This window comes from Phyllobates terribilis, unplaced genomic scaffold (assembly GCF_046119375.1).
Source record: "Phyllobates terribilis strain yellow unplaced genomic scaffold, ASM4611937v1 Scaffold_7__3_contigs__length_470593459, whole genome shotgun sequence".
NCBI classification, from domain to species: domain Eukaryota; kingdom Metazoa; phylum Chordata; class Amphibia; order Anura; family Dendrobatidae; genus Phyllobates; species Phyllobates terribilis.
Genome location: NW_027362767.1, coordinates 415,755,672 through 415,776,989, shown reverse-complemented (window position 1 = coordinate 415,776,989; position 21,318 = coordinate 415,755,672). Strand labels below are relative to the sequence as shown.

At 44.2% G+C, this 21,318-nt stretch overlaps 2 protein-coding genes across 4 annotated transcripts in view; one reads left to right on the top strand and one right to left on the bottom strand.

Annotated features, from left to right (window-relative positions):
* The window catches only part of LOC141155107 (neural proliferation differentiation and control protein 1-like), a 39,015-nt gene extending 33,484 nt beyond the window's left edge, over positions 1–5,531 (top strand). For 2 of the 3 annotated variants that reach the window (XM_073641762.1, XM_073641760.1), the window contains exons 5-9: positions 3,386–3,452; positions 3,816–3,894; positions 4,704–4,774; positions 4,872–4,965; positions 5,053–5,531. In XM_073641762.1, coding sequence (XP_073497863.1) covers positions 3,386–3,452; positions 3,816–3,894; positions 4,704–4,774; positions 4,872–4,965; positions 5,053–5,109 — 368 coding nt within the window. In that variant the 3' untranslated portion in view covers positions 5,110–5,531. The remainder of the gene's footprint in view (positions 1–3,385; positions 3,453–3,815; positions 3,895–4,703; positions 4,775–4,871; positions 4,966–5,052) is intronic. The other variant, XM_073641761.1, reaches the window with a different exon arrangement.
* A 6,392-nt stretch (positions 5,532–11,923) lies between these two features.
* Positions 11,924–21,258, bottom strand: TCF19 (transcription factor 19). The gene is made up of 3 exons (XM_073641757.1): positions 20,552–21,258; positions 16,917–17,502; positions 11,924–15,641 (listed from the first exon to the last, which is right to left on the bottom strand). Exons 1-3 carry the CDS (start codon positions 20,811–20,813, stop codon positions 15,404–15,406), a joined length of 1,086 nt encoding a protein of 361 aa, XP_073497858.1. The 5' UTR covers positions 20,814–21,258; the 3' UTR covers positions 11,924–15,403.
* Positions 21,259–21,318: the final 60 nt, after the last annotated feature.

Sequence of the window (21,318 nt, the reverse complement as noted above, 5' to 3'; positions counted from 1 at the left end):
CTCAGGATAAGTAATGTAATGTATGTACACAGTGACTGCACCAGCAGAATAGTGAGTGCAGCTCTGGAGTATAATACAGGATGTAACTCAGGATCAGTACAGAATCAGTAATGTAATGTATGTACACAGTGACTGCACTAGCAGAATAGTGAGTGCAGCTCTGGGGTATAATACAGGATGTAACTCAGGATCAGTACAGGATCAGTAATGTAATGTATGTACACAGTGACTGCACTAGCAGAATAGTGAGTGCAGCTCTGGAGTATAATACAGGATGTAACTCAGGATCAGTACAGGATCAGTAATGTAATGTATGTACACAGTGACTCCACCAGCAGAATAGTGAGTGCAGCTAGGGGGTATAATACAGGATGTAACTCAGGATCAGTACAGGATCAGTAATGTAATGTATGTACACAGTGACTGCACCAGCAGAATAGTGAGTGCAGCTCTGGAGTATAATACAGGATGTAACTCAGGATCAGTACAGGATCAGTAATGTAATGTACAGTGGGTCCAGAAAGTATTCAGACCCCTTTAAATTTTTCACTCTTTGCTTCATTGCAGCCATTTGGTAAATTCTAAAAAGTTATTTTTTTTTCCTCATTAAAGTACACTCTGCACCCCATCTTGAAAGAAAAAAAACAGAAATGTAGAATTTTTTGCAAATTTATTAAAAAAGAAAAACTGAAATATCACATGGTCATAAGTATTCAGACCCTTTGCTCAGACACTTATATTTAATACACATGCTGTCCATTTCCTTGTGATCCTCCTTGAGATGGTTCTACTCCTTCATTGGAGTCCAGCTGTGTTTAATTAAACTGATAGGACTTGATTTGGAAAGGCACACACCTGTCTATATAAGACCTCACAGTTCACAGTGCATGTCAGACCAAATGAGAATCATGAGCTCAAAGGAACTGCCCAAGGAGCTCAGAGACAGAATTGTGGCAAGGCACAGATCTGGCCAAGGTTACAAAAGAATTTCTGCATTAATCAAGGTTCCTAAGAGCACAGTGGCCTCCATAATCCTTAAATGGAAGAAGTTTGGGACCACGAGAAGTCTTCCTAGACCTGGCCTTCCAGGCAATCGTGGGAGAAGAGCCTTGGTGAGAGAGGTAAAGAAGAACCCCAAGATCACTGTGGCTGAGCTCCAGAGATGCAGTAGGGAGATGGGAGAAAGTTCCACAAAGTCAACTATCACTGCAGCCCTCCACCAGTCGGGCCTTTATGGCAGAGTAGCCTGACGGAAGCCACTCCTCAGTGCAAGATATATGAAAGCCTGCATAGAGTTTGCTCAATACTGAGCAAAGGGTCTGAATACTTATGATCATGTGATATTTCAGTTTTTCTTTTTTAATACATTTTCAAAAAGTTCTACATTTCTGTTTTTTTTTCAGTCAAGATGGGGTGCAGAGAGTACTTTAATGAGAAAAAAAATTAACTTTTTAGAATTTACCAAATGGCTGCAATGAAACAAAGAGTGAAAAATTTAAAGGGGTCTGAATACTTTCTGTACCCACTGTATGTACACAGTGACTGCACCAGCAGAATAGTGAGTGCAGCTCTGGAGCATAATACACGATGTAACTCAGGATCAGTAATGTAATGTATGTACACAGTGACTGCACCAGCAGAATAGTGAGTGCCGCTCTGGAGTATAATACAGGATGTAACTCAGGATCAGTAATGTAATGTATGTACAGTGACTGCACCAGCAGAATGCTGAGTGCCGCTCTGGAGTATTACTTATTTCAGCCTCTAACCTTCCAGCACAATGTTCTTGTACACTGCTCAAAAATAATTTCCCCCATTACATATATATATGTATGATATATACACTGCTCAAAAAAATAAAGGGAACACTTAGGAAGCAACACTGATTGACAATCAATTTCACATGCTGTTGTGCAAATGGAATAGACAATAGATGGAAATTATTGCCAATTGTCAAGACACCCTCAATAAAGGAGTGGTTCTGCAGGTGGAGACCACAGACCACATCTCAGTACCAATGCTTTCTGGCTGATGTTTTGGTTACTTTTGAATGTTGGTTGTGCTTTCACACTCATGGTAGCATGAGACGGACTCTACGACCCACAGAAGTTGCTCAGGTAGTGCAGCTCATCCAGGATGGCACATCAATGCGAGCTGTGGCAGGAAGGTTTGCTGTGTCTGTCAGCGTAGTGTCCTGAGGCTGCAGGCTCTACCAGGAGACAGGCCAGTACACCAGGAGACGTGGAGGGGGCCGTAGGAGGGCAACAACCCAGCAGCAGGACCGCTACCTCTGCCTTTTTGCAAGGAGGAACAGGAGGAGCACTGCCAGAGCCCTGCAAAATGACCTCCAGCAGGCCACAAATGTGCATGTGTCTGCACAAACGGTTAGAAACCGACTCCTTGAGGGTGGTATGAGGGCCCGATTTCCACAGATGGGGGTTGTGCTCACAACCCAACACCGTGCAGGACGCTTGGCATTTGCCACAGAACACCAGGATTGGCAAAGTCGCCACTGGCGCCCTGTGCTCTTCACAGATGAAAGCAGGTTCACACTGAGCACATGTGACAGACGTGACAGAGTCTGGAGACGTCGTGGAGAGCGATCTGCTGCTTGCAACATCCTTCAGCATGACCGGTTTGGCAGTGGGTCAGTAATGGTGTGGGGTGGCATTTCTTTGGAGGGCCGCACAGCCCTCCATGTGCTCTCCAGAGGTAGCCTGACTGCCATTAGGTACCGAGATGAGATCCTCAGACCCCTTGTGAGACCATATGCTGGTGCGGTTGGCCCTGGGTTCCTTCTAATGCAGAACAATGCCAGACCTCATGTGGCTGGAGTGTGTCAGCAGTTCCTGCAAGATGAAGGCATTGAAGCTATGGACTGGCCCGCCCGTTCCCCAGACCTGAATCCGATTGAGCACATCTGGGACATCATGTCCCGCTCCATCCACCAACGTCACGTTGCACCACAGACTGTCCAGGAGTTGGCGGATGCTTTAGTCCAGGTCTGGGAGGAGATCCCACAGGAGACCATCCGCAACCTCATCAGGAGCATGCCCAGGGGTTGTAGGGAGGTCATACAGGCACGTGGAGGCCACACACAATACTGAGCCTCATATTGACTTGTTTTAAGGACATTACATCTAAGTTGGATCAGCCTGTAGTGTGTTTTTCCACTTTAATTTTGGGGGTGACTCCAAATCCAGGCCTCCACTGGTTAATAAATTTGATTTCCATTGATGCTTTTTGTGTGATTTTGTTGTCAGCACATTCAACTTTGTACAGAACAAAGTATTCAATGAGAATATTTCATTCATTCAGATCTAGGATGGGTTATTTGAGTGTTCCCTTTATTTTTTTGAGCAGTGTGTACTGTGTTTTGTTTCAGCTCTGATAGTCATCTGCAGCCTGACCGCGTTATCTGGAATACTTGTTGTGGCGATGTGTTGGTACAGGTACGTAATGCAAAAAGCTTGATGCTAAAATAGCACCGATACCTGGTAGAAAAATATATATAGTGCCAACTTCCATGCGGATAAGTGGCACAAGACTGGCGGCAGTATTAGGGCTCATTATCCATTTTAGTATTCATATTATGGCTATAAATCATAACCCAACAATCAGTCCACAAACCCGGACTAATAGCATTATACCATCTCTCATCTGTACAAGGTCAGACATGGAAGCATCAGGGCGGATCGTTCAGCAGTTATCTTACAGCTAGGGCTAGTTCTAGTTATTATGATGGATTTTATGCAGGTTATTCCTCAATATATCTGGATTTTGCCCATTAATCTGTATTCTCCATGTTTATTCAGGCTACAAAAAGAAGTCAGGCTGGCACAAGAGATGGCGTATACAGCCTGCAAAGGCAGCAGACAGCACCCGTGCCAAAGGGTAAGACATGGTCCACACCAAACTGTATGCAAAAGGGCAGATTCATTATCGCACTTACACCTTTTTTTGGGTTTTTCATTTGTGCATTATTCTTCTTTAATTTTACGTCTATTTTTTACATTTTCACCTTTTTTTTTGTTGGTTCATCATTGGGGGTTGGGTTGAGGGTTACCAGATGTTTTAGAGGACTAGGTGTCTCCTGTCTCCTGGTCCATTCCCACCCCCACCACTGATAGGCAGCTCTCTGTCAATATACACAGAAAGCAGCCAATCAGTGGTGTGGGCGGAGTTATACATAGAAAGCTGCCAATCTGTGATGTGGGCGGGATTATACAAGAAAGCTGCCAATCAGTGATGTGGGCGGAGTTATACACAGAAAGACGCCAATCAGTGATGTGGGCGGAGTTATACACAGAAAGCTGCCAATCAGTGATGTGGGTGGGATTATACAAGAAAGCTGCTAATCAGTGATGTAGGCGGAGTTATGCACAGATAGCTGCCAATCAGTGACGTGGGCTGGGTTATACAGGGCTCAGCATTCTGAGCACTGCTAAATCTACAGCAGAGAAAACTGTGATTGTATCACAACTTCTGTACTGAGTAAACTAAATGATACCTAGCTGGAATCAGGATCTCTGCCCCTACACCATGCTGCTGTCAGATTACATTGTAAAAATCTGCTGACAGATTCACTTTACAGTTAGTTCTAGATCAATTGTAGGTACTTCTTGTGAGCCTTTGCGAGCTTGGACATTGCTACATACAATGGTTTATAAATCCTATCATTTTTATTTTTTCCTTCCCTACAGTCACCAGATCAGATGTCTCATTATAAGCAACATTATAGTGCTCAGAAGAAGCACTTCCAGGCACAGGAGAGGTAAGGAGCAGAGCGTGAATGAGCGTCAGTCACCAGCATGGTGTCCACCCAATTGTGATTCCTTGTCTTCCAATCTAATAATTCCCATTACTCCCAGAAGCTCAGAAAAGAAGCCCTGCCAACAACTGTCCACCGACTCGGAGGCAGAGGTGGAGGAATTTGCCATCTACGAGTGTCCTGGACTTGCCCCGGTGCGTAAAGCCACGGAAGTCCCCCTCTAATAAATACTTCTCTAAAGCAAGTACTAATCAAACGTGTCCCCTTTTTTCTGTTTATAGACAGGAGAGATGGAGGTCCACAATCCTCTGTTTGACCCATCACGGACCAAGCAGTGAGAACGTGAAATATGGACATCATATATCTTACAGGCAGCATTTATAAAGTGTATCAGCAAGCGTTCCCCAATTCTGTGCATTAAACTATCAGTATAGTGAACATGTAGTTATTTCCATTCCCCCGGCCCTGACCATTCTGACAGCTTCTCCTCAGTCACTGCTTGAATTGGTTAAATATACCTTCAATCAACATCTTCTCTAATGATCTTATTCTGATGTTATCTGATGTTATCTGCGTGACAGCATGGCAAATCAGAGATGTTCATGGGCAGAGCCGATTTTTAGGCGCGAACAAGCCAGAACCCCGAACGCAAACCCGAATTTGACATGCCGAACAAATTCGCTCAACACTAGTAAGGAGCGACCAGTCTTATAAAATGAATATTTACAAGGTACAGTCAATAAAGTGGAAAAGATTCTGTGATTTTTTTCTAAGTGTACTTGAGGATAAAAATGCAAAGGTCATCTGATTGCAGGGAAGGTTCTTCTTTGCAGCTCAGTAGGGGGCGACACTGAGCTGTAAACAGAGAGAAAAAAATATTTTAAAAAAAGTCAGCCGACTGTTAGGTCTGTTTTACACGGGCGTATTTCACGATTTGTTTACGGACTGACCCCAAACTCACAAACTAATAGGCATACAGTACAGACCAAAAGTTTGGACACACCTTCTCATTTAAATATTTTTCTGTATTTTCTTGACTATGAAAATTGTACATTCACACTGAAGGCATCAAAACTATGAATTAACACATGTGGAATTATATACTTAACAAAAAAAGTGTGAAGCAACTGAAAATATGTCTTATATTCTAGGTTCTTCAAAATAGCCACCTTTTGCTTTGATGACTGATTTGCACACACTTGTCATTCTCTTGATGAGCTTCAAGAGGTAGTCACCGGAAATGGTTTTCACTTCACAGGTGTGCCCTGTCAGGTTTAATAAGTGGGATTTCTTGCCTTATAAATGGGGTTGTGCAGAAGTCTGGTGGATACACAGCTGATAGTCCTACTGAATTGACTGTTAGAATTTGTATTATGGCAAGAAAAAAGCAGCTAAGTTAAGAAAAACGAGTGGCCATCATTACTTTAAGAAATGAAGGTCAGTCAGTCTGAAAAATTAGGAAAACTTTGAGAGTGTCCCCAAGTGCAGTTGCAAAAACCATCAAGCGCTACAAAGAAACTGGCTCACATGAGGATCGCCCCAGGAAAGGAAGACCAAGAGTCACCTCTGCTTCTGAGGATAAGTTTATCCGAATCACCAGCCTCAGAAATCGCAGGTTAACAGCAGCTCAGATTAGAGACCAGGTCAATGCCACACAGAGTTTTAGCAGCAGACACATCTCTTCAACAACTGTTAAGAGGAGACTTTGTGCAGCAGACCTTCATGGTAAAATAGCTACTAGGAAACCACTGCTAAGGACAGGCAACAAGCAGAAGAGACTTGTTTGGGCTAAAGAACACAAGGAATGGACATCAGACCAGTGGAAATCTGTACTTTTGTCTGATGAGTCCAAATTTGAGATCTTTGGTTCCAACCACCGTGTCTTTGTGGGACGCAGAAAAGGTGAACAGATGGACTCTACATGCCTGGTTCCCACCGTGAAGCATGGAGGAGGAGGTGTGATGGTGTGGGGTGGTTTGCTGGTGACACTGTTGGGATTTATTCAAAATTGAAGGCATGCTGAACCAGCATGGCTACCAAAGCATCTTGCAGTGGCATGCTATTCCATCCAGTTTGCGTTTAGTTGGACCATCATTTATTTTTCAACCGGACAATGACCCCAAACACACCTCCAGGCTGTGTAAGGGCTATTTGACCAAGAAAGAGAGTGATGGGGTGCTACGCCAGATGACCTGGCCTCCACAGTCACCAGACCTGAACCCAATCGAGATGGTTTGGGGTGAGCTGGAGCGCAGAGTGAAGGCAAAAGGGCCAACAAGTGCTAAGCATCTCTGGGAACTCCTTCAAGATTGTTGGAAGACCATTTCCGGTGACTCCCTCTAGAAGCTCATCAAGAGAATGCCAAGAGTGTGCAAAGCAGTCACCAAAGCAAAAGGTGGCTACTTTGAAGAACCTAGAATATAAGACATATTTTCAGTTGTTTCACGCTTTTTTGTTAAGTATATAATTCCACATGTGTTAATTCATAGTTTTGATGCCTTCCGTGTGAATGTACAATTTTCTTAGTCATGAAAATACAGAAAAATCTTTAAATGAGAAGGTGTGTCCAAACTTTTGGTCTGTACTGTATATAAGGTTGTAAGTTCTGGTTGGGAGACACCCGGTCAGTCCGGGTACAGCGGTCTATACAAGAATTGCAAAATATGCCTGTCTGAACCTGTCCTTCATAGGTTTTCATTGGGATCAGCAAAAACGAGGAAATAGCCTAAAATATAAAAAAAAGCGATATTTAGTCAATACATCTCCTGCAGCTCCAGCGCAACTCTATTTAATTCCCTGTAGCTGTTAGGTGCCATCTACCCATGTGACCTTGCAGTTTATCATTTGCCTCAGCAGTGTATGACAAGAGACCTCGGAGATCAGTGATTGCCTGCAGCGGTCACAAGTGTAGAAAACATACACCAGCGTAGTAAACATAGATCTTTTAAAGTAAATTATCAGGTACCCACCTGCTAATTTCACATAAAAGATCTATGTTTAATATTCTGGTCTGTTTTCTACACTTGTGACCGCTGCAGGCAGTCACAGCATATTGGATCCTTTTTTTGTTCACTTGAGCCTAATAATTTTTGTTGATCCCAGAAAATCCATTTAAGAATAGAGAGTTGTCACTTCCCAAAGGTTATTAACCCCTTCGCAACCTTGGGTTTTGTCGTTTTTGCTTTTTCGTTTTTTGCTCCCCTTGTTCCCAGAGCCATAGAGTCTTTGTTTTTTGGACAATATGGCCGTGTGAGGGCTTATTTTTTGCGGGACAAGTTGTACTTTTCAACGCCATTACGAGTTTTACCATATCGTGTACGGGAAAACGGGAAAAAAATTCCAAGTGCAGTAAAATTGCAAAAAAAGTGCAATACCACAGTTGTTTTTTATTTATTTTTTTTTACCACGTTCACTGAATGCTAAAACTGACCTGCCATTCTTTATTCTCCAGGTCATTACGAGTTCGTAGACACCAAACATGTATAGGTTATTTTATATTTAAGTGGTGAAAAAAAATTCCAAAATTTGTTAAAAAAAAACTAAAAAAAAATAGCGCCATTTTCCGAGACCTGTAGCGTCTCCATTTTTCGTGATCTGTGGCCAGGTGATGGCTTATTTTTTGCGCGCTGGGCTGACGTTTTTATTGATAACATTTTGGGGTAGATCCAATGTTTTGATCGCCCGTTATTGCATTTTATTGCAATTTTGTAGCGACCAAAAAACGTAATTCTGGCGTTTAGAATTTTTTTCTCGTTACGCCGTTTACTGATTGTATTAATTCTTTTTTTATATTGATAGATGGGGCGATTCTGAACGCGGCGATACCAAATATCTGTATGTAGGTTTTTTTTTCTTATATTTTATTTTGAATGGGGCGAAAGGGGGGTGATTTAAACTTTTATATTTTTTTATATTTTTAAAAACATTTTTTTTTCACTTACTGCATGCTTCTATAGTCTCCATAGGAGACTATAGAAGCAGCAGTTGTCTGATCGTCTCTGCTACATACATGGGATCAGCAGATCCCCTGCATATAGCAGAAATGGTCCTGTGCTATGAGCGCCGACCACTAGGTGGCGCTCATAGCGACGAGATCATGACAACCACAGGCGTCTGCTGCAGACCCTGGGTTTTCATGCCCACCCATCGGTGACCCGCGATCACGTGATGGGGTCGCCGATGGGCGGGGCTTATGACGCGCAACCCGGAAGCACGCGTTAAATGCCGGTCGGAGATTGACAGCGGCATTTAACATGTTAACAGCCGCGGGTGGATCGCGATTCCACCCGCGGCTGTTGCGGGCACATGTCAGCTGTAAGAATCAGCTGACATGTGCTCGGTTCAGTGAGGGCTCAGCGCAGCAGCCCTCACTGAACCGGGGGTACGCAAATGTGCGTACTAATACGGCAAGGGTTGGAAAGGGGTTAAACCACTGGCCTAATAGATAACGTTGAACGAGTTTACCTAATTAGTACAATACTGCCTCACACTAGCGCTACTTCAGACAGCTTAGACCTTCACATAACACTTACTTCTTGAAGGGAATTGCGGTTCTTTTTAGCAAATATTCCATTCCACTTAAAAAGATGAGAGCGGCCTGTAATTGACATCATAGGTCGACCTCAACTATGAGAGACAAAATGAGAAAATAAATCCTGAAAATCACATTGTCTGATTTGGAAAAAATTTTTTTCACATTTTGGTGGAAAATAAGTATTTGGTCAATTACAAACAAGCAAGATTTCTGTCTCTCACAGACCTGTAACTTCTTCTTTAAGCGGCTCCTCTGTCCTCCACTCATTACCTGTAGTACTGGCACCTGTTTGAACTTGTTATCAATATAAAAGACACCTGTCCGCAACCTCAAAAAGTCACACTCCAAACTCCACCATGGAGAAGACCAAAGAGCTGTCGAAGGACACCAGAAACAAAATTGTAGCCCTGCACCAGGCTGGGAAGACTGAATCTGCAATAGGCAAGCAGCTTGGTGTGAAGAAATCAACTGTGGGAGCAATAATTAGAAAATGGAAGACATACCAGACCACTGATAATCTCCCTCGATCTGGGGCTCCACACAAGATCTCACCCCGTAGGGTCAAAATGATCTCAAGAACGGTGAGCAAAAATCCCAGAACCACACGGGGGGACCTAGTGAATGACCTGCAGAGAGCTGGGACCAACGTTACACAGGCTACCATCAGTAACACACTACATCGCCAGGGACTCAAATCCTGCAGTGCCAGACGTGTCCCCCTGCTTAAGCCATTGCATGTCCGGGCCCGTCTGAAGTTTGCTAGAGAGCATTTGGATGATCCAGAAGAGTATTGGGAGAAGGTCATATGGTCAGATGAAACCAAAGTAGAAGTGTTTGGTAGAAACACAACTCAGCGTGTTTGGAGGAGAAAGAATGCTGAGTTGCATCCAAAGAACACCATACCTACTATGAAGCATGGGGGTGGCAACATCATGCTTTGGGGCTGTTTCTCTGCCAAGGGACCAGGACGACTGATCCATGTACATGAAAGAATGAATGGGGCCATGTATCGTGAGATTTTGAAGATGAAACGTGGCTGGGTCTTTCAGCATAACAATGATCCCAAGCACACCGCCAGGGCATCGAAGGAGTGGCTTCGTAAGAATCATTTCAAGGTCCTGGAGTGGCCTAGCCAGTCTCCAGATCTAAACCCTATAGAAAACCCTTGGAGGGAGTTGAAAGTCTGTGTTGCCAGCAACAGCCCCAAAACATCACTGCTCTAGAGGAGATCTGCACGGAGGAATGGGCCAACATACCAGCAACATTGTGTGCCAACCTTGTGAAGACTTACAGAAAACGTTTGACCTCTGTCATTGCCAACAAAGGATATATAACAAAGTATTGAGATGAACTTTTGTAATTGACCAAATACTTATTTTCCACCAAAAATTGAAAAAAAATTCTTTCCAAATCAGACAATGTGATTTTCAGGATTTGTTTTCTCATTTTGTCTCTCATAGTTGAGGTCGACCTATGATGTCAATTACAGGCCGACCTCATCTTTATAAGTGGGAGAACTTGCACAATTGGTGACTGACTAAATACTTTTTCCCCCCACTGTAAAATGACAAACTCCCACAGTATTTTTTACGGAGTACCTTCTAATAAAAAGTAATGGAAAAAAGTGGCGCTGCACCATGTAATATATTTAATTTTTTTTTTTTACATTTTGATTGGAGCAATTCTTTAAAGAGTTTATGAGACTTCACACTGGCATACCTTAGTGTCATCCAACTAAATAATACACATGAAGGAAACATGTGAAACACGAGACAGGCAAATTTTTAGTAAATAGTGCTTTGTTTATTGCAATTCATAGGAAGGGAACAGCCCACCCAAAATATGGAACATATATTAAATTTGAGAGGGAGTTACAAACATTTAATACCACTGAACGAAACAAAGGGAAAAGTTGGGGGGTGGGGGACACAAAATCCTGAATATGTAGATTTCTTCTGTACAATTTCTGCCGCACACCAAATGTCCGCTGTGCCAGTGCGCTCTCCTTAAAGGGATATTCTCAGGATTGTAAGTTATTCCCCAATGATAGAGGTTAACGTCCTGACCATTGGGATCATATGCACTGCTGCTCCATGTTACTGTATTATCAAGTTGTCTCTTGAGCAGCTCATTCTGGTCAGGAATTTTATTACGCTACTACATATTAATGATCTATCAGTGTGTGTTCTTAAATTTGCATTATTATCACTGTATATACAGATAGAAATAACAGGGTCTTTGAACAAACACACAGATCTGGACAGTGAGAGCCATGATTAGGTGATCTGCTCTGGAAACTTCTGATGCCAATGATTTTAGAGGACTGAGGAGTAGAGAAGGAGGGAGTTGAGCAGCTAACTGCTGTACAGAAATCAATGGGCTGGAGAGAATTCCTAACATCCCAGTCAGCTATCTCCTCGGCTGGAGTGCAACTACTGTGTACACTCTGGCAGGTTCTGGTGGCCAAGCTCCTTAGAATCCAGCTGTACACTATGCAAGATAAAAGCGCTCACAGCAGTAGGTCAATTGCGGACTTGATTATTTTTAAGCTGTCCTAACTAACTAAAGCAATTTAATAACATGAGAACACCCCTTTAGGTAATAACAACACTGACCCAAAAGGTTGACAACCTTTTTAATACTTGCGAATACACGAGAAAAATTACTATAAAAAGTGCAAAAATAATACAAAAGTACAATCACCCGAGGAAGTAGACGATACCCTGCTGCCCCCATAGCTCTCTGTACCATAGAGCCTGCTGATATGCTTCTCCAGCCAGCTAAGGAAACATTAACAAATTGTGGTTCCTCATCAGGTAATTTCATTTTTTTTTTTGTTAAATAAAACACTAAAATCCCTTGAATCCAGCACAAATAGGGGCAAATTAAAAAAAACATTATTCAACCAACTGTTTAGTTTAGGTCAAGAGTCCAGTGATTGGGCTGGGAATTGCGTCTGTAACGTGGATTGTAATCAAAAAAATTGTGTACTACGGGTACGGTTGTGTGAACACAGCCACGGAGTCATTCTATTTGCAGCTAACACTAGGAGGAATTTATATTAGATAAATTCATAGCGCTACCCTTGAAATCAATGGAGGAACACACTAATAAAATTTCCATTCTCCCCATACTAAGCCCAGCCCATTTTCCAAGAAACTGTCAAGAGTGGTGTAAAATTTGAGAAAAAATTACCAATAGTTGTGCAAAATCTGTTGGAATCTGGCAAAAAAATAGCTGAGTATATAGTGAGCCCCCCCTAGTGGTGGCTGCAGGCAGCCGGAATACTTACTATTAGTGAACTCTATGGCAGGGAATGTAAATTGGTTTGGATTCACACTTGACATAATTTTACACCTCAGACAAAACAATATGGACTTTGAAGCAGATTTGCTTCAAAATTACCTGAATAAAATCGGCAGCAAATCCAAACGGATTGTGGAAATCTACGCTAAAGATTTTATTATGCAATTGTTATATGGAGGATATCTGAACTGCTCACAAAATATTCTCATGTTCCCATGCAAAGCAGCCATGAGGAGGGCGCTTCACTTTATTAATTTTTTTTTTATCATGTGTCCCATGTGCTATAAATTAAAGGGTTAGTCCCAAGATAGGAACTAACTTACTGATCGCTGGGACCATTATTCTGCGATCCCGACAATCAGGACTCTGGAACTCTGCTCGGTTGACTATGGTACTATGACGAGTAGCAGAGTGCTGTACTCCGCTTCCTCCGACAGTCCCATAGACAATGAATGCAGAAAAGGTCGAGCATGAGCAACTCCACTGCTCCGAGCATGGGCATCTCCACTGCTCCATTCAGGACGGGGCTGCAGAGCCATGTTCCAGGATCGCTGGGAATCCCAAAGCTAGTGGTGAACTTACTGTATTGGGAATGACCCTTTAAATAAAATATTTCACATTATAACTTATTTGGAGGGTGGGGGGGAATTAAAAAAAATAATAAAAATCATCAGTCATTTATAGCTTTGTGAGAGTCCTAGTGTATATGGTTCAGGACTGGACACTTTCCGGGACCGAGTATGACCATTAACCCACAAAAACCAACAGCTACCCTTACAGATCACGCGATCCGCTCTTTCCTTGGCTCTTGCAGATATTTCCCTTAATTTATATAACCCTGTTTTTGGCCACCGCAGAAGTGAGGAATGAAATTATATTTTAATTCCTTGCATTAGACCCCTCCTTATAAAATTTACTAGTAGGGTTAAAACCTTGATCTTTTCCTCGGTGATAAATACGCACAAAAATGTGAGAATTTCCTTGTGAAAAATTGTACAAAAATTAACTAATGCTGGTTTTATCTGGGTGTTCTTATTAATGCTCCTTCCTGACTATCAGGCTGTCAATCACCCCAACGAATACTTGTTCGTCCGGTGCGATGATTTTTAGCCGGCAGAACATCGTCCTATGTAAAGAGAAGACGTGCTGCCGAGAACAATGATATAATATGATCGCATTGTCTAAAATAGACCATTAAAGGACTGATTAATAGTTTAACGACCACCTCTAACCCCAGCATAATAATGAATAATTATTATTATTATATGTGGCACCGACCAATTTGCAGAGCAGATTCCTTAAAATATCATTCACTTTGCTGCTACTTTAATACGTAGATTTTCTGTATGCAAATCCACAGCAGAAAAGTCTGCTGCCTATCTGACTCTGCAGACTGACAAAGTCCAGATATCTTCTATATGGGGCAAAATGGCTCCTGGATGAGCTATTGGGCCTCATAATTATTATATATTTTTTTAAACTAATATGGGGAGACAATAATTGACTTGTTCCAGTTTTCTTGCAGAAAAAAAGTGGGAGATTTTGGAGCATGTCTCTATTGTGCAAAATTTGCAGCTTTTTACTCCACTTTTTGGGAAAGACCACCTACAGTGTAAATTATAGTGGAAAAATGATCTTCAATTTTAGCAAGTAAAGATTTGCTATAAAAGGAGAGAAATTCCTTAAGTGGCCTGTGTCTTTTAATGGCAATATGCGCACTGAGTTTTTGGAGCTGAAATCAAGTGAAAAGTGAGTGGAAACTCTCCAAATGCTTGGGAGTTTCTGCTCTGAAAACTCATCAAAAAGACTCCTGTGTGCACATATCCAATAAATGTTGCGTTTCTAAGACTTTCTAAGCAACAACCCAGAATCAAGCTCTCTGGTGAACGGATAGCGACAGACATTTTACTTTTGCCGGCTTTTATACACAGCGCCCCCTCGTGTCCAGTCCTGTACAAAGCATCACACGTTCACCATAGGGTGAATCAGCTTAGATTTAAAAAGGGGTCTTCCATTTCCGGAAACCCCAGTCCCCCGGCTCCAGTTTGAAGAAAAAAAAACAAACTGTGCTTTATTCACCCCTCCCCCTGGGTCCATCGCTGAGTCTCCACTGCTGCTACTGGTGCCCGTTATGGCTTGCAGCGGCGACACCATGTTGACAGCGCTGCAGCCAATCAGTGAGCTCAGCAACTCTGAGCGGATTGTGCCGTCAATTCTTGCAGAGCTGCTGAGCTCAGCGATTGTCTGCAGTGCTTTAAAATGTAACATCAGCACTGCAGACAAATAATAGACACCAGGAGCAGTGGTGGAGACTCATCGCTAGACCTGGGGATAGGGAGTAAAGCACAGATTGTTTGATTAAAAAAAATAAAAATAAACTACAGCCGGGGAACGCAGACCCTCTTTAACATCAAGAACCTCTTTAATGATTGGTAAGATATATAAATATTTCTGTGTTTTCTACCAGTCTTTATCTAGCAAAGAGTGGTGCTGATGTGTCCGATTGGGTTCGTTATGGTCGTTTGAATAATAAAAAAAATAAATAAAAAAAAAAAAAAAAAAAGTGACCTGGACTCAGACCAGGAAAACGGGTTAAATAATGAAGGGAATGGGGTACGATAATGTCCCTATTGTAGACGGATCTGATAGAATAATGCCTTGAATGATGCATAAAACCGGTTGTAATGTGCAATGTGCTGCAGCCCAGGGGGGAAAAGAACGGGGCCGCAGCTCTCACAATACAGAGAAATTAAAAAAAAGGGATGGTGGGAAAAGAAATTAGCGCTCACAGGTCACGTGCAGCCGCAGTGGAAGTCTGTGTCTTGCAGGGAGGTCAGGCTGCGGCCGATGCACACGACGTGGTACCAGGAGTCGCAGCGGTCGCACTGCACCCAGCTCACAGTGTCTTCCTGCGGGAGGCAGCACGATTGCCAGGCGCAAGGTTCTGCACTGGAGACCGTCTGGGACGAGACAGTCTGGGACACAACCGTCGGAGGAGCTGGGTTCTTTCTTGGACGACCACGAGGCTTCCTGCAAAAAGGAATGAAGTGAAATGAGCAAAAATGGCCTCAGACGGCATCGAGGGACGGAGGCGAAAAAAAAGGACAACAGCGACCTGCCTGCAGGCAAAACACACGTATGCATGAATGAAAAATCAGTACATTTGCAAAGTTTCATACCGACATATTGTTGCAGATTACAGTGTAAATCTCACTTAAATGGAGCCATGTCTGATGTGCAGAGAAAACCTATTAAGGGCCCCCTTTATTTTCAGGAACAGTAGGGGTCCTGCTGATCAAAAAGGGATGGCATAACCCAGTAATTTACTCGGATGGGAGAACAGGAGCATTTATAGTGTAATACATGGCTGTGTGAACACGACCAGCTTCAGATGAGCACAATGGACGTCACACGGACCCACTGTAGCCTCCGTTCACACAGACCTAAAAATCCCAGCATGCACGTGTATCAGTGAAAATAGTGCAAGTAATGTCCGGTGGCTCCTGCCACGCACGGCGGGCATGACTGGCCCTTTTATTACAGCGTCTCTCTGAGCCTGATCTATGGTGCAACATATTAAGAATCATAACTAAAAGCAAAAAGGATTCCTTCCTGGCTTTATGCATTTTGGGATGCGTTGTCTTTACACCATGCTCTACACAGAAATCTGGGGAAAAAATCCTTCCGGGATTAAAGGAGATCTCTGACAAACATATTGATGGTTTCCACTAGGTATCGAAAGACCTGAACACAGCTCGGGCAGTGAGAGGTTATAGACGGCAGTGAATGCCATTGGGCTTGTATGGAGATCTCCCCCCACCCTGGCTATGTATAATAACAGCCGTGTGCATAAACCCCAACTCGGGATTAGGGAAGGATCCGATGGGTTTTTGAATTTATCACAAAGCTTAAAATTAAATTTAAAGGAGTTTCCAGAAAACCTCAGTCCTCTGGCTGCAAAGGAAAAAAAATGGCTTTACTCACCCTCCCTGGGTCCAGAGGTGTGTCTCCATTGCTGCTCCCGGTGTCTGTTATCATTTGCTGCTCTGACGTCACTTCGACAGCACTGCAGCCAATCTGTGAGCTCAGCAGCGCTGAACAGCTTGTGCTGTCAAGTTGAGCACAGTCTCTGAGCTCACAGATTGGTTGCAGTGCTGTCGACAGGACGTCAGCGCTGCAGACAATAAAAGACACTAGGAGCAGCTGCCAAGACTCAGCACAGGACCTAGGGAGGGCGAGTAAAGCTCAAGTTTGTTTTAAAAAAACAAACAAACAACTTTTCCTTAAAAACAGCACTCTCCTCACCTTCCCATTTCCACCTGTTGTGCCATCCCTTTTTCATCTTCCTTCTGACTTCCTCTTTTTTTCTTCCTCTTTCCATCTTCATCTTCATCTTCCACCTGCCGCTCCTCATCTTCCTCCAGTTCACAGAGGACCTTGTGCTGAGCTTTCCTGCGGCTTCTCCTTCTTTCCAAACCCGTACGAGACGGCAGCGGTAAATCTGGAGTCGGCGGCTTGGTCAGCTCTACTGTCCCTCCTATCAGTCCGCCATTGTGCATCCTTTCACGCTTCATCTTGCTGATGCTACCAATGGAGTTGAGGATGACGGTGGCTCCGGTCGTGTAATGAGGAGAGGCCCCGCGTTCCCCTCCAAGCCGCCGCGTTCCTAGTACGGGGGTGAAGCCGGTGGAAGGAGTGGCCTGGGCACGTGGTGATGTGATGGCGCAGAAGTCCAAAGGACGCACGCGAATCCGCTGGAACAGAAAGTATGTGTCGGGGGATGCAGAAGGAGGCGACAGTGAAGGAGGACCCTCTTGGAAGCGGAGAAGGTCTCCGTCCGACAGCTCTATCCTCTGACGACACTGGAGCTGAACCTCATTGATGTAAATACCTAGAATAAAAATATAAAAGGGAACATCAGTATGCCACGTGTCTGATAGGGGTTGTGCTGGATTAGGAAAACTGCTTTCTCCAAAAATTATAGTCACTAGTTGTGCCAAAAATTATCGTCACGCGTTGTGCCTGCTATTGCAACTCCACTCCCGATATGGATGGGGCTAAGAAGCAGTACCACAAACAACCTACTGACAGATGTGGCACTATTTTTTGCAAAAAAGCAGCCATAGTTTTCCAAATCGGACCAACCTTTTTAAGTGCAAGAGAACGCAGGGGAATAATAGGAGGAAAGGCGCGAGGGCAGCAAACATGAAGAAAAAAATAAATAAAAGAGTAAATGTGACATATATAGTGACAAAGCATGATGGACCTTCAGAAACCTCAACAGAAGTCGCTTCATTGGACACGGCACAACACGCATCGATCGTGCACGCGTCCCGGCAGAAATACGCAACGTTATCACAGCCACTTACCTCCTGATGTGGAGGAAAGGCAGTGCTGGACAACCCCTTCAAGTATAGAAGCCATTTTAAATTCTTAACTTGCACATCGGTGGGTTCCAACCGTTGGGACCCCCGCCGATCCCAAGAAAGAAACCCCGAAATGCCCTGTTGGAGAAGAGCGGTGACACGGATTCATTCTCTATTGGACGACTGCAGATAGAGTACAGCGCTCTCCGGCAGTCCCATAGACAATGAATGGAGCAAAGGAAGGAAGAGCAGCGTTTGTTATTTTCCGAAGGGGCATTTCAGAGCCCATTCCTTCAGGCGAGTAGGGGTCCCAGTGGTCAGACCAAGTGATCACCTTATCTATGCAGTAAGGACCCCGACTCCTTTGGATATCAGAGCTTCTATACATTTATAGAGAACTCACAAAGACACAAGTGCCATAACATTCCTGCTACGAACAGAGGCACCCGCATAGGATGCAACTATAGCAGGCGGGTCGGTTATCTCTGCTGTAAAAGCAGTAGCACCGGTAAGTGTATGATAACTTCAAAGGGCTTTTCCCATCACCATTGGGCTTTGAAAAACCAAGCACTTTTGCAATTTACCGCTTTATTACAATTTTTAGCTGTTCTTGAGATATTAACACTAGTGATGAGCGAGTATGTTAGGTTAACCCTTTTGGCGAGTATACTCAAGTGAGTACTGAGTATCTTCAGCGTACTTGGTGATATGTTTGAATAAGAAACAAGCATTCCTCCCATGTAATAAAGCTGTCAAACTGTCGCAAATCATGCACACGGGAGTGATTCAAACATATCACCGAGTACGCTGAAGATACTCAGTACTCACTTGAGTATACTCGCCGAAAGGGTTAACCGAACATACTCGCTTATCACTAATTAACAGTTCTCATTTGTTTACATCTCGTCACCTAGGAAACCGACTGCTGCCCTGTAGCTTGTAAGCGCTGCGCTGAAACTGGCAGACATTATAAAGTGACAGACCACAATCACAGCGATCCAGGCCGACTTCAAAACAGTGCTTACAAGCTCAATAGAAAAGAGCTGGTAAGCTCTGTGCTTGTTCTGCTATCAGCGGTGGTCGGTCTCCTAGGTGATGAGCTGTAAACAAAAGTGTTAATATCTCAGGAAAGACTAAAAATTTTAACAAACCGTAAATTGCAAAAGTGCTTGTGTTCACAGGCGCTTCACAGCAATATCCATCTATGTGGATGACAAAATACCCTTAAAGGGGTATTCCCATCTCCAAGATCCTATCCCAATATGCAGTAGGTGTAATAATAATAATATTAGCAAATACCTCCAAATAGAAAAGTAGTATGGTTTTTCTGATTCTCTGTGTCACTTATCTCATGGGCAGGCATTGCAGGACCTTAGGTATCCATGGTTACGACCATTGATATAGTGAGTTAGCTCATTGCTGATGGCCGTAACCATGGATACCTAAGGTCCTGCACATGAGGAAAGAGACAATGAAAAAACGGAAAGCTATACTACACTTCTAATTGGAGGTATTTGCTAATAATATTATTATTATTACACCTACTACATATTGAGATAGGATCTTGGAGATGGGAATACCCCTTTAAAGGGATATTCTCACATGATATTTATACCAGCATTTACATTTAGCATCGGCACCTTCAGTGAGGCAGCCCTTTCACAGTCAGTCCTTACATTTGTAAGGGAGTGAGACCGTGCAAGGAAAAATTAGAAGGGGGTAGCGACTCCGAGTTCGGCCCCTCACTTCAGTGAAGCTGTATACTATGACACAGGGGCCACCCCTTCACGTATGGCACATAATATAATACATGCAGAATCCCAGCATAGGCCACGTTCAGTATTTGGTCAGTATTTCTAAGCCAAAATCAAGAATGGAACAATCAGAGGAAAAGTATAACAGAAACACGTCACCACTTCTGCATTTATCACCCACTCCTGGTTTGGGCTTACAAATACTGATGTGAAATATTGAGAAAATACTGAAAGTGTGAACGTGGCCTAGGACTGCCTGTGGATCTCTTGACCCAAACTTACAGCCTCGTGCACACCGGTGAGATCAGGTGAGGTCTGGAGTCCGCACATGGACTATGGGGCGAATCAGTGCCCCGGTCAGTAATCTGTGGCTGTTGGACAGGAAGCCTGACAACCGCCTACTTCCTGGCATCAGTTCTTCTGATTGGCCGGCTTGGTGTGAAGTCATCGTTACGGCGTGATGTCATACCAGAAGAGCCGACCAATGACAGGGATAGGAGGGGGTTGTCCCGTCCGCAGATTACTGACCAGGCCGTGATAATAGACTTTCACATCTCTACCAGGCCGTGTACGGTTTTATCGTAAGCAGCTACCGGCGTAATCCATGGTGGACCGGGGCACCGTGTGACTACACCACGACCTAATGGCCGGCGGTCGCATAGGATGTCGCACTTCACTGTAAGGATCTTGACGTTGGTTTCCTCCAGGTCGCCACATCCAGTTTCGGATTGGACGTCTCGAAACGCGTCAGCGTGGCGCCATCTACATAGACAAAGCCTAAAAGAGAAGACGGATGAGAGAGACACACGGAGATAGTCACCGCAGTTGGAGCAGCTCTCCAGCTTCACCCGCCAGTCTCCGCTCGCTTCTCGCTCCGCGTGGAGTTCCGCCTGGACGCCGGGTTTCCCGGGCAGGGGGACGTCACACAGGTCCGGCCGCGCCCCGAGCCGGTAGGTGCAGCGGGAGGAGTCCGGCAGGAAGGTGTACAGGTCCTGTGAAGAGGACGGGACCGCTCCGTGGTCGGAGCCCATACGAAGCAGCTGGAAACACGGCTGCACCTGCGACACATCTGACCCCACCATGGTGGCTGTTACGGTGACCGTCTAATTATCGCCAATAGCGATGACCTTTAACCTCACCCCCCCAATATTATAACCAACTAAAACTACTGCCTTTAAGAAGTCTCCAGGTCACCAAGGTCAAACTGTTCCTTTAAAACAGCATCATATCCTCCTATCCCTTTAAAAGAACCCCAAAAACTACAGAATGGGCGTGGCTTCCACTACTGCTGACGTCAGCTGCTCCAGCTGCTCTACCTACAACCTCTCGCTCCAGGAATCCAGCTCCTCAGATTGTGCCCAGCAGTGGGGGAAGGGAGGGAGGACACTGGAGAGAGCGAGAGGGGAAACCCGGCTGTGACGTCACGGAGCTCACGGAACCACCGTCCCCGCCGCCGCTGCTCACCAGCGCCGGGAATAACGGCGGGAAAGTCAGAGGAAGGAAGCGCGCCTTTGAAATTTGGCGCGTGTTTCCAGCGTGGGACACGCCCACGCCTACCCATTGGCGAAACACTTTCTGACCAGCTCA